We start from the raw sequence: 13379 nt of genomic DNA on the forward strand, positions 1-13379 counted from the left end.
TTATGCAGCTAAAATTGAAAGTGATAAAGGAATTGTAATACATTGATTTAAAAAAAAACTTTAAAGATTATTTTACGTCATTTTCATATAATGATATCTCGTTTTTTTTACGTTCTCACTGATTAAAGCTTATTACGGCTTCTGTAAAAACATCGACGCACAAAAGAGGACGGCTGAGGTGACCCGGAACGTTTGTGACGGTCTCTGTTTCTAGTGGGATTAAATGAAACGGGCACCAAAACCGGAAACGCTCTCAGATTGTAAACAATGCTGCGAGTGACTAAGTATTTGATATAAACATTAAAGCAGTGGTTGAGGTGATGAGCAGAAACACAGCGGACCGTTTGGCTGACATGTCTAAAGCCGAGGCACTGCGGGAGTTTGTTACAGAGAAGCTCGCCGCCGCCTCCCGGGAGATCTTAGCGGCTGTGGACAGACTGGTGGCCGGGTACGAGGAGGAGGCTTCGGGCTTCAGACAGGAGATCGACCGGCAGAAGAGACAGCTGGAGCTTCTACCGCATGAAGCCACGCTAAACAAAGCGGGTGGGTCATTTTCTTTGTAGCATATAAACGAGAATTTAGCAAGCCTGTTCTCAAACTGATCTCCCTGTTGGAGCTCAGTCTGGGGGAGTTCTCCTCGTCTTTCCTCATGTTGTACATTTTTCCATTGTTCGTTTCCGGGTCGCTGCTCGTGCGGCTGACCGGCCAGCTACCTATCCCGACCTATCTCCCCAATGTGATGTTTGTGTATTGTATGTACGGTTGGCAAGGTCAGTCTCTTAGTTGCCCCTTGGGGATAAATAAAGTCTTCTGAAGTATGTGTTTTTTTCCCAGCCGTGTTTGTCTTTATACCATTTGTTTTAATTTCATTTTCATTTTTCATTTCTTTCTTTATTTCACACATTTTATATTCGCAGTATTAACAGCTCGGCAGCCGTGTTTGTGTTAACTGTGTACAATCATGTCCTTTACACTTTTAAAATTGATTGTGAATGGCAGAATAGTAGATTTTGTCATTGAAGTCTGGCATGTGTGGTCTATAACATTAAAAGCAGAGCATCGTAGACAATAATATTAATACAAGCTAAGATAAGATAAACCTTCATTAGTCCCACATGTGTTGTGTCACAGCAGAAAGTGGACAGCGCAAGTAGCAAAAATTAAGAAAAACAACGGAATAAGCCTCGCTTCTGTCAGTCTGCCCCAGGGCAGCTGTGGCTACAACTGTAGCCTCCACCAGTGTGTGAATGTGAGAGTGAATGAATAGTGGTATTGTAAAGTGCTTTGAGGGCCCCGAAAAGCGCTATATAAATGCAGTCCATTATTATTATTATTATTATTATTATTATTATTATTATTAAGATAAGAATAAAACAATTCTGCTTTCAAAGAGGCTCTTCTACTTTGTTCTTGTTTTCTTCAGGATCAAAGTGCAGCAGGAGCTTCAGTCCTGTTGAGGAAGAGGGGGGTGAGAAAGAAGAGTCTCATGAGAATCTGCAGACGGCGGACATAACCGGTCCATCAAGGTAGAAAATGAACCATCATTACCTGTATATTGGATGATTTCCATTTTAATATTGGCCATTTCACACTGTAATTAGCCTGTGGATGATCTCTGTCTTTAAGGTCTTCACCACACCAGTGTGAGACAGAAAGAAGAAATCTTGCCAGAGCTCAGAACCACATAGACCTCAAGATCAGCATCCTGGAGCGCTCTCAGACCAGCCTGCTCTTGAAAAATGGTAATAACTATTTCAATGTAATAAAAAGTATAAAAAGAATATATATATATATATATATATATATATATATATATATATATATATATATATATATATATATATATATATATATATATATAAAAAAGTTAAAAAATGGTAACAAGTTAATTAACTAGCCCCTCCACCCTTTCTTGAGCCACAGCACGTTTTTGTAGGATTAAAAGTATCCTGCAGCACATCGCCACCCAAAAATGTTACACACGACAGATTGCAGTGGCAATTTAGTTTCTCACTTTATTTATACTCAGTGTACTCACAGTCTCTCTCTATTTTTAGTTTTTATGGCAGCCATGCTTGAAAAGCCCAGGGTTACTCTTAGTAGGCAGTAGTTAATGCATTCACATACTTGAGTGTCTATACCAGCCTCCTGGTGGGGGAGGCTGGTACAATACAAAGCTTTAAACCATGGTCTTGTCTCAGTGTAAGTAGTTTCACTGCAGTGCTGTGCTGCACAGCAGCTATCAAACCTCCACATGGGAGCAATGAGGTGTTACGCTCCGTTTCAAGTTCCTCACATAAAGTTGGAAATACACTGGTTCCTCGTTTATCTGGGGAATTACGTTCCAAAAATAACCTGCGATAGGTGAAATCTGTGTAGTAGCCAGCTTTATTTTTTACAGTTATTATAGATGTTTTAAGGCTGTAAAACCCGTCACTACACACTTTATACTCTTTTCTCAGACAGGCATGAACATTTTCACACTTTTCTCTCTTGGTTAAACACTCTCAAAGTTCAAACCTTTGTAGAAAAAAAGGTCCAGTGTTATAGAATGAAACCAAAGATTCCTTTGACGGTGCAAAACAACATCCATCGGCATTGTTGTGTTTGTTGGGGAAAAAACTTACAAACATGCAGTACAGCACTTCAGAGTCACACTGCTAGCGATCGAAGATTTATGTAAACTGAACACATTCTGTGCTGTACAGGAGATAATGCACGAGATTGGCTGTGGATCAGTGTCAATCAATCAGGAAGCAGAACAGAGCGTGCTGTAAAAAAAAAAAAAACAGCATGCAAAACTGCACAAAAAAAAATCTGCGAAACAGCGAGTCCAGTTTTCCACTGGAGGAGCTAAGTGCAAAATGAAGATGCAACTCTGAAAACTTTAAGGACCTTTGGCAGGACCAGTGATCTACATGCTGACATCCCTAAAGGAGAGTTTAAATTCACTGGAAATATTAATGTCACAATCTCTTCTTTTTTCTTTTCTTTTTTTTACTTTTTTTACTAACTATGTCGTCACTATTTACTGTAAATGTTTTCTATTTTGAAAATGTTAAAGTGTTAAGTGTAAAAAGCTAAGCAGCTGTTTCTATGCTCCTCTCTCTGTTAGTCCTGAAGAAATGTCCAGTCCTGAAGCTGAAGTGTCCGCGGGGACAGCAAGAGGCGGACTTCCTGAACCTGCTAAGATCCACCTGCCCGCAGCTGGCCGGAGACAACAAACCTTTTGACATCTTAACGTTGGACAAGAAGCGTAAATTACAACCTCTGAAACTAGAGACGCTGACGCCAGAGGAGATCCACAGAAGCATTACGGGATGGGGGCGGTCTACGGTCTACATTCGACTGAAGGTAGTTTAGACTCTGTAACCTTTGAGATGAAACAGCATTTTTTTTTATTAAGCAGTATTTCTTTTACGTTGTTAGTGCTGAGTGTTTGTCTTTTTTGTTTGTTTTTTTCAGACTCAAGAGGTGCATCAGCCCAGAGAAGAAGACCTTCATCGTCTTCAAACTGAAAACATGAACTCTGTTGTCTTAACTAATGATGAGACCAGACAACAGACGAGGTAACTCACAAAAAAGCATCGCCTAGTGATGTAAAATATCTGGACAGTCAACACATGTTTTGGATGTTACGGATCGGCTCGTGATTGTTGCTCCAGTTCATCCCATTCGTGTTGGATTAGGTTGAGTTTATGACACAGCCACACCGAACTGGAAAAATATTTTATTAAGGTTCTGGTTTTGTTAATTTGGAGATTATCATGTTTCAATCTGGAAAGTGAGACGTCCCAAACATGTGTCAGTGAGGCGTTATGAGGCATGAAATATAACCAAAGAAATGCGAATGGAGTAACAAATTGGTGAATTTGAAGGTTTCTTGGATGCTAAAATCCAGTCATTTGGAACCCATTTTCTAGTATGCTGACTTAGTCACTGGTGCAAGTGTCAATTTTTGGGGGTATCATTGAATAGCCGGCAGATATCCAAGCTAGGGCTTCCTGTTTTGTACACCAGCCAGCCTTTACAAGTACAAAGTCATTGTCAGCTAATGACCATTAGGGGCTTTTGGTGACCCTTTGTGTCCAGTGATTATGTAGTCCAATCAAAATTTAGGCTCAGCTGACAGCAGCATGTCTTTTAACTGTAGCCAAGTTACAAATTAAGCTTGCCTCAAATTAGTCCATGTAAGTGCAGAAAAGGCAAGGTACTTAAAGCGAACATCTTTCATTCTGTCAGTCAAAAAGTGGACTTGGCAGCCACTTAAAGTTCTGGAGCTTTTGTGCCTTAAACTCTTTCTAACTTTGGTTAAGCGCGGTATTAGACTTGAGATAAGATTGGTGAACTCTCCACAGTGAACTTTGCCTCTCGCCCCACTCGGACTGCAAACTCGACCACAATCTTGAAGAAAATGCATGGGTAATGGCATATATCCAGCTTGTTGTGACTCTCGTGAGTTTTTCAGTGCCTCGGTTAGCAGATTGTTTAGTGTGTCTGCTTCGAGAGGAGTGGGCAGAATATGCCTCAGCCTAGAGTGCCAAGGAGTGCAAGAACAGTGAAGAAAGGCTTTTACTTGGCTTTAAATATTTGTTCCCAGCAAAATTAGATTTTGTACTTAAAAATTTCAAAACATCTTCAGGTTTCACGTTTGGCAGTGTAGCACTGTCTTATCATACTGTACTCTATTGTAATGTAGACTTTAAACCCGGTTAATTTTTGCTTCTGGTTTCTGCAGCAGCCTTGCCCAAGAGGTTGACGGCAGCAAATCAGAGATTGCGTCTGGCAGAGAAGAAAATGAGATAGAAATGGGAGAAGCTGATAGTGAAGAACCGGCTGCAGATCTTGTAGCCGGCTCTGCAGCTGAGGGGAAAGAAACTTTCAGGAACTGCAACAAAAGGAAAGAAGAAAAAGTAGAAAGGAATGATAAGTCCAAAAATGAACTGAAGAGATGTGATTCTAAAATGCAGTCCAGGGTGTCAAAAAAGCAAAAGATCAGACATCCTGGCGTCACTCGGACTAAGACTGAGAAAAGTGTTGCTAATCTTTCCTGCTTGGTCTGTGGAGCTCTGCACATGTCAGAAGTTATGCTTGTTAAACATGCCTGGAGTCACGGAAACGATCCAGGAAATGTTTGTGGAGCATGCGGAGAGCGCTCAGAGTCTGTGGAGGTCTTAAAGGATCATCTTCAAAGTCGACACAAAACTGATGACTGTCACATCTGTGGAGAGTCTTTCCTTAGTGCTCTCAGCCTCGACGAGCACGTAGCCTGCCACTCAGGGGAGAAACCATACAAATGTGATGTTTGCCATAATGAATTTGCACTAAAGGCTTCCCTGGAGGATCATCGAAAACTTCACGAGGAGGGGAAGCGCCACAAATGTCACACCTGTCATAAAGTGTTTGAAGTCAAAGAGCAGTTAAAGGCTCATCACACGACTCACACCAACAGGAAGACACACCTCTGCGGTGTGTGCGGTAAATCCCTTTGCGACTACAGATCGTTATCCCGCCACAAAATGACCCATTCTGGGGAAAGACCCCACGGCTGTAAGATTTGCGGGAGGCGTTTTAAACTTCCTGGGACTTTGAGGCAACACGAGAAGATTCACACAAACAGAGAGAGGTCATACCTCTGTGACATTTGCTGCAAAATGTTCCTGACTAGTGCACAGCTGGAGATCCACATGAGGATTCACACCAACGAAAAGCCGTATCACTGCAGCGACTGTGGCAAGGGATTCAGCACCAAGGGCCCGTTGACCATTCACAAGCGGGTCCACAGCGGGGAGACGCCCTACCACTGCCCAGACTGCGGCTGGTCCTTCAAACGCAAGACCAACCTAGACAACCACTTAGTGCTTCACTCGGGCATCAAGCCATTTGTGTGTGGGATTTGTGGGAAAGCTTGCGCACGAAAAGAATACTTGACTGTTCACATGAGGACCCACAATGGAGAGAGACCATACAAGTGTACCCTCTGTGACAAAGCTTTTACTCAGAGCCATTGTCTAAAAACACACATGAAGAGCCACCAGGCACCAGGATCTGCAACGTAACACTTAAAAGTTCTGGTTTGTTTTTTTGTTTTTAAACATCCACACGTCCATTCTCTCTTCAGCTTATCAAATTCAGGGGTCGCAAGGGGGCTGGAGCCAATCCCAGCTACCGTAGAGTGAGAGGAAGGGTACATCCTGGACAGCTCATTAGCCTATCACAGGCTGTTTAAACAGAACAGTGAAAATTAACTTATTTGCCTTTAGCTTTATTTATTGTTGTTTTACTTTTTACAGTAATAAACCTGTACACGTATTACCCCTATGAGACATCTCTAATAAAACCTTTGCTATAATCTGTCGTGTATTGTGTAACTTTCAGTGTTGCTGCACTTACAACAGAGCATGTGCAGTCAAACCTTTTAAGGCTGTCACCCTGTGACATAAAATAAATTTGTATAGTAATGCTAGTAAGATTTATAAAATGACAGCCACTTTTTAGACTTTATTAGCCTATGTCACAGAGCTCCTTTAGGTGTTTAACCTAGCTTCTTAGAAATTCCTTTACTTTGTGTACTGACCTCTGGATATTTTTTAGATTTGAGCAGGCAGCAGCCATGTGGCTCCAGAGTGTAGTGGTTTAAACACTTGCTGGTTCAATTCTATGAATCTCCTTTGGGGTTTTGTCAGGAAGTAAAACTGCCAAATCAAGCAGAGCTCCCGACTGTGATAAGGCTGTGACCTAAAGTAGCTTTGTATAGGATGCACTGCAGTAGTGGTGCAACAGATCACGGTTGATCCGAAATCCGAACCGATCCCACTCCACGGTTCGGTACGCACGTGATCCGAAGATTCGAAAAAGAAAAAAAAGGTATGTGTATGGTGCGCGTGGTCAGTCTGTCAAGCGGTAGTTATGGACAGCGCTAGCAGTCCAAGTGGAGGAGCAGAGGAGTTTGCGGCATTTAAGCAGCCCTTTGCTGCCCAATCCGTCCAGGCTAAAGCTATTACAAAAGCTATTGGGGTGTTTAGCTGCAGACTGGAGGCCGTATTCCGTTGTGCAAAACAAGGGGTTTAAACTATGATGAACGTGCTTGATCCACGCTATGATATCCCGTTGCGCGTCCACTTCAGTGTGACAAGATCGTTCCAAGCATGTATAAGCAGGAGAAGTTTAAAGTTATGGCTGAACTATCCCAGGCATCTTCTGTTGCTCTAACTACAAATGGGTGGACCTCCAGGGCAACGGAAAACCACGTGACTGTGACCGCTCGTTATATCAGAGTGGAGTGGTAGATACAAAGCCCTGTACTGCCCTATAGATTACATTAGATTAGATGAAACTTTATTTATCTGTCGGGTGGGTTCCTCCGGGAAATTCAGTTTCCAATAGCACAGCACCGACAGAAGTTGCAGAATGTGAGCAGAAATATACCACATATACACATATATAAATACAGAGAATACAAAAGAGATAAATAGGAATAAGAATACAAGGGAACGGCACATTTCAAGTATTGTGAGTCTATTACACCGTTGGTTATTAACAAAAACTATTGCACAGTGAAAAGGCACTACAGCTTACTTGTTCCCCCCCTCCTTTGTCCCCGTTTCCCCTCCCTCTCCCCTCCAGCGAGGAGTTAAACAGTTTGATGGCGTGTGAGACAAAGGAGTTTTTAAGTCTGCTGGTTCTTGTCTTTGGGAGAAGCAACCTGTCACTGAACAGACTCATCTGGTTGTTTATGGCCGTGTGCAGAGGATGCCCAGCATTGTTCATAATGTCCATATTGCACCTTAATTTGTTTTTATATAAGTGCATGGAATGAGTCTTCAGTTGAATGTTTTTTAATAGGCAAAAAATACTTAAATAAGTAAATGGCGAGTCGAATTTTTGTCTTTTTTTTCTATTTTTGCTGATCCGAAAATTGATCTGATCCGTGACTTAAAACTGTGATCCGATCCGAACCGTGAGATTTTTGATCCGTTGCACCACTAGGATGCAGCCACTCAAACTTGCGATCGTCACGTTTCCACCATTAAATTAATCAAAATTGAAATTTCATCCACAGGCATCAAAAGTAAAGCAGACAGTGCTTCCGTAAAAATAGATCCCCTTTTGAGAGTTGCAGTAAAACCCTTGAGTATAACTGGGACTTTGATCACTAAGTTTCTAGGTTGTGATATGAAAAACTAGTTCCTAACACAACTACAACTAGTGTTGTGTTTCCTTCACCAACCTAACACAGAGATCCAATAAGATAAGGAAGTGGGCAGTATAGTACAATATGTGTTATTTTGTACTGTACTGCCCAAACTAAAGATCTGCTTAAGTGTTTTAAATGATGAAATGATTCATATTTTTTTTTTGGACAATACAGCAGAAGATCAGACATGAAAGTGGAGAGAGAGAACACAGAAAGGGTCAGAGGTCAGACTCCACCTGGGCCACTGTATTCAACAATGAGCCAATAATCATCTCGTTAAGTAGTGAGCAAAACCAGAGCCCTAACGTTATGACATTTATCACAAAGTTATAACAAATGTCTACTGATGACTTCATCTCATGAAATGACTGATACATATAAATTCATCAGCTGAGCTGGTGATGATGATCTTCTTCATCGTGCACAGAAACACTCAGCTTGTTTAAATCAATAAATTACTCTCATTTTGAACTTTTCCCACTCAAAATGCTGTTAGAACAATTATAACTTAAAAAAATATCGCGTGTTGATTTTCCACATGTAAGATACTAATCAGCAAACATACAGAAACTTCCTTCGTCCACTCTCTGTGTCTAAGCCACATGAAACACAAAACAACAATATCTTATTAACATGGTTTTCAATATCTCTCCTTACAAAAAGTTCAACCAATGAACAAATATATATAACACATATTGTAATGCCAGAGCCCTCTGTATTACACATATGTAAAACACAAATATGAAGTGTTTCATTGACAGACTCAAAAATGCCCTCGCAGTGAATAAAAGGGAAATCCTACAGTGTGGGCAGAGAATCTTAATGGCTCTAACATCAACACATCCACAATGTTGTATCCAGTTATACCAAACAGAATGACTAAGACACACCCCCTGCCTGCATTACAACAGTGCCACCTGTTTCACCTGCCTCCTCAGCACTCTGTACACCTGAAGAGAAAAGTAACGTCAAATCTACAAAGTATTCAAGAATTTTCATCAAAGAATAACATATTTGCCTTCCACAATGTGCTGTTAGACACCACTGTACCTCTGCCATTTAAAAAAGGGCGGCTTGTTAACATTTTGGCTCCAAACACTTTGTGTTTAAGTTAGTAAGCTTTTTTTTTCTTTTTGAATTTTTTTGACTAATATAAACATCATTTTGTTCATTAGATGACAACAGGCTGTGACTGAATAATCAATCAAACTAATAAAGACAAACATACAGGAACCTTTTGGAGAAGCTGTAAAGACATGAAACTGCCCCCCATGACCCCCAGCCTCATCTACACTGAGATGCAGACATTTCAACATAAAAACATTCACAGTTCAACACACAGCAGACAACTGAATAATAGTACAACATAACAGTCTGTGCAGAGACACACACTGAACTTACCTTTCATATAGTAAACGTAGTCAATGAAACACAACAACTTTAGTAATTTCTTGTGTGAGTCTAAAGTGAATCTAGTATTTTAAAGTGCACTTACTGTATTTGTTGTTGAAGACTTTTTCAGCTTCTTCTCAAGCTGGTTGTTTGGCAGCAGAGGCAGTTAAGAAGCTTCCTAAAAACCACTGAACAGTGAGTTAACTGTGGCATATGACAAATTCAGCTTTATATGTGTAAATGTGTCTGTGTCAACCTTTAAAATGCTGAACTGTTGAATCCAAAACATCAGCGGCTCCTTGCTGCTCACTTCATGCACTTCTGTCTTTGTGACAGTCGAATGACATCACAGCTGTTTCCACCCCCAGTGTCTCAGTACTGGACACCTTTAGACATGTAGAGGATCAAACAGCCATCCATAAATGCTAAACATACATGATATGTATGTTTAGCTCAACAACAATATAACAATAAAAATATACAACAATATAATTGTATGTACAAGTACTTAAAGTTGGCTACAATAGAATTAGGGAAAAGTTAGATATTTACATGAAACCAAAAATAAGTATTCTTTAAGTACATTTCAGTCATGTGGAAATAGTTTTAAGTACAGTGTCAGTAATATTTAGTGGAAAAACAATATTTCTCCATCTTATATAGTAAGTCAACTGTACTGAATGGGGCACAGATGCAGAGTGCTCTACATTACTTTTGTAGTGATTTATAATTAAGTATAATTGATTTATAATGAAAGGATGTAAAAGTTGTTTTCCAGCCTTTAATTTAAGAACGTTATAGCTTCTCTTTACTGTGACTGTGTGCAGCATGTGCTCTTTTCCTTTTTTGATGTTTATTGCAGCTGGTCATGCTTTAAATATCGTAATGTGTGAGCCATAAGAAATCAGTCAACTGCTGTGTAATCCAGATGAACAGCTGAAGCAAGAACAGTCTGTAGATATTATGCTGTGTTTGATCTCAATCATTTAGTTGCTTCAAATGAAATCAGCAGTATCATGTAATGCATATTTTTATGTATACAGTGGTCCCTTGCTATAACGTGCTTCACCTTTCGCGGCCTCGTCATTTCACAGATTTCTTGTAGTGCAATTTTGCATGTTTTTTTTTCAGTCAGTTCTTTTGGAAGAATACATCGCTCATTATACTAATATAATACATATACATATATACATGTATAATACATACTAATGATGAAGGAACTGAGCTCACAGTCCATTGTTTATTCAGTGAACTACTACTCAATTTATTTTGGGCCTCAGAAATGCTCACTCTGCTTGTATATCACTTATTGTCAGCAATAGAGCTCATTCTGCTTTGTGGAAATAAACACAAAAATAGACATCACTTCCTCTTTGTTTTTGATGCAGCGTTTTATCAAATTAGAGTTGCATGAAAAACAATGAAACAGCTTCTAAAAGTTTGAGATCAAAGCAAATCTCTGTCACCAAATTCCAGCAGGTTCTTCACCAGGACCCTTTGTGATAGTTTTCATGTTTCATATAAACTAAAGTGATACACAACATATGCAGTGCTATACACACATATTTTCATGTTTCTAAGAGTTTGATAACCAAGCTGTTACCAACATCCTGCACCATGCTCTTGTTCAACATGGGAAAAACACAAGACTAGTTTCAAATGAGGATTTGCTGTTTATTAGATAAACCACATGCATTATGATACCTCAATACAATCATATTCTGGTTAGAACTGCATTCAAAACTATTGAGTCAATATTTTCAGCTTATATGGCTGAAATTTTTTCAAATCATGAGCTTCCAACAATGAGTGAAACCGTAAGATCTTGTGGAGAGTTTGGGAAAATCCCATTAAGAAAGAGAAATCAAACATTTGGATTCATTTTAATGAGCTCAGACTTGTTGAAAATGCAGAGGAGCTCATAATAATAATACATTTTATTTATTTAAAAGCACCTTTCAAAACACCCAAGGACACTGTACAGAAAATAAAAACAGGCATTAAAAACATGAAACGGGCATAAAAAACATGAAATAAACACAATAAAAAGAGTAGCAGATGGAAAGTTTAACATTAGGGATAGGTTATAAGGAGTAGGCAATTTTAAACAGGTGGGTTTTGAGGTTGGACTTAAAAAGAGGAAATTAGGTAATGTTTCTGAGGTCTGGGGGTAAGGAATTCCAAAGTTGGGGTGCAGAGCGGCTAAAAGCCCTGCCCATAGTAACAAGACGAGAGGAAGGAACAGAAAGAGAAAGGGAGGATGATGATCTGAGGCACTGGGAATGGATGGTGATATGAACCAAGTCAGAAAGGTATGGTGGGGAGAAAGAATAGCCCTAAATACTGTAGTTATACCTTAAAAGCTGGTTGTGAGCTGAGCTTCAGAGAAACACAACATACTGATATTCACTGTGAAGCTTTGAGTGGAAAAATACAGACATGTGTATCCTGGAATAATGGGAGCTTTAAAGGATTGAAGAGGAAGAAGTTTACAAGGAATCATTTAGAACAGTTTCAAACATCAACTGATTGAATCCAAGAATTTGAAAACATGTTTCTGAGTGAAAGAAACAGATGTGTACAGACTGAACTATCTGTTCAACGGTCAGAGTGTTTCTCTAACAGGAGGACACTCTACACTCAACTCAGCACAGAGTGACTGAGGAACCAGACCAGACCCAAAACCCAGCATAAAGAGTTTCAGTGAATGTGGTGTTGAAGGTGTGGAGGTGGATCAGAGTGTCAGAGGAGACTCTGTAGAAGGACAGAGTGCCAGCAGGACAATCCACATACACTGCTACTCTGTTAGAGACAGAGGAGGAAGGGTAGATGGATATTTCTCTTTTATTGTGCTTGACATGACGAGGACCATCACCAGAGCAGTACAGACTCCACGACTGATCGTTCCATCCAAACCAACAGTCTTTGCCCTCTCCTTTCCTTCTGATTCTTCTGTAACTCACTGATATATAAATGTATCCTCTCCACTCAACCTCCCAGTACCAGCGACCAGACAGACCATTTCTACACAGCAGCTGAGGATAAACATCAAATCTGTCTGGATGATCAGGATATGACTGAACTTCCTTCACATGTGTCACTTTCTTGTTGTTGTCAGACAGTTGGAGGTTTGTGTGTACTGTGTTTGTGTCGATTGTGAGTTGACAGGAATCTGATGGAGAGAACAAACACAATCCAACAGCAGTTATTGATCCATCACCTGTTCATTGATTAACACTTTGATGATGACTCCTGACATCAGAGATGTGAATGAGTGATGTGACAGATTGAAGATGGTTGAATGTGTGCTGCTTTGTTTTCATGAATCACATTAAAAACACACTTACACTTCCTCAGACCTGGTCTCAACCATCGGACTCCAGCAGGCTCCACCCTGAAAGGAGGAGGGGGGGTCAGACCAGCACAGTCTCTTTCACATGGACATTACATGGCTCTCATACACATACTGTTAGACACTGACAACGGAACAGTCCAACATTTTCACAAATACACTTCAATCCATTTGTGAATCAAACTGCTGATGATTTGGACTGATCCTGGATCCGTCAGTACACCACTGTATTGAATGAAATATGACTGATTCAAACTGTCACCATAATTACATTTATATTCCTCTTCTGTTTAGCTGGAAATGACACCTCCCTGCTAGGGCTGGGTAATATGGCCTAAAATCCATATGAGACAAAACGGACGAGCCCCCAAATCATGATTTCAGCTAAGGCCAACACAACAAACAAAACCCAACCTAGACTTTGGTTCCCCTTTGACC

General features: G+C 40.2%; 2 protein-coding genes across 2 annotated transcripts in view; one reads left to right on the plus strand and one right to left on the minus strand.

Annotated features, from left to right (window-relative positions):
- The first annotated feature begins 218 nt into the window (after positions 1–218).
- LOC146390034 (uncharacterized) lies at positions 219–6352 on the plus strand. The gene is made up of 6 exons (XM_084923109.1): positions 219–543; positions 1424–1526; positions 1627–1742; positions 3116–3354; positions 3466–3569; positions 4739–6352. The coding sequence occupies exons 1-6, from the start codon at positions 321–323 to the stop codon at positions 6057–6059; spliced, it is 2106 nt and encodes a 701-aa protein (XP_084779235.1). The 5' UTR covers positions 219–320; the 3' UTR covers positions 6060–6352.
- Positions 6353–11249: 4897 nt separating this feature from the next.
- Positions 11250–13379, minus strand: part of LOC146390035 (protein NLRC3-like) — a 30724-nt gene continuing 28594 nt past the window's right edge. The window contains exons 15-16 of the mRNA XM_084923100.1: positions 12937–12983; positions 11250–12761 (exon numbers count right to left, since the gene is read on the minus strand). Coding sequence (XP_084779226.1) covers positions 12235–12761; positions 12937–12983 — 574 coding nt within the window. The 3' untranslated portion in view covers positions 11250–12234. The remainder of the gene's footprint in view (positions 12762–12936; positions 12984–13379) is intronic.

This window comes from Perissodus microlepis, chromosome 3 (genome assembly GCF_051167445.1).
Source record: "Perissodus microlepis isolate ML-2025 ecotype Zambia chromosome 3, ASM5116744v1, whole genome shotgun sequence".
Classification (NCBI taxonomy): Eukaryota; Metazoa; Chordata; class Actinopteri; order Cichliformes; family Cichlidae; genus Perissodus; species Perissodus microlepis.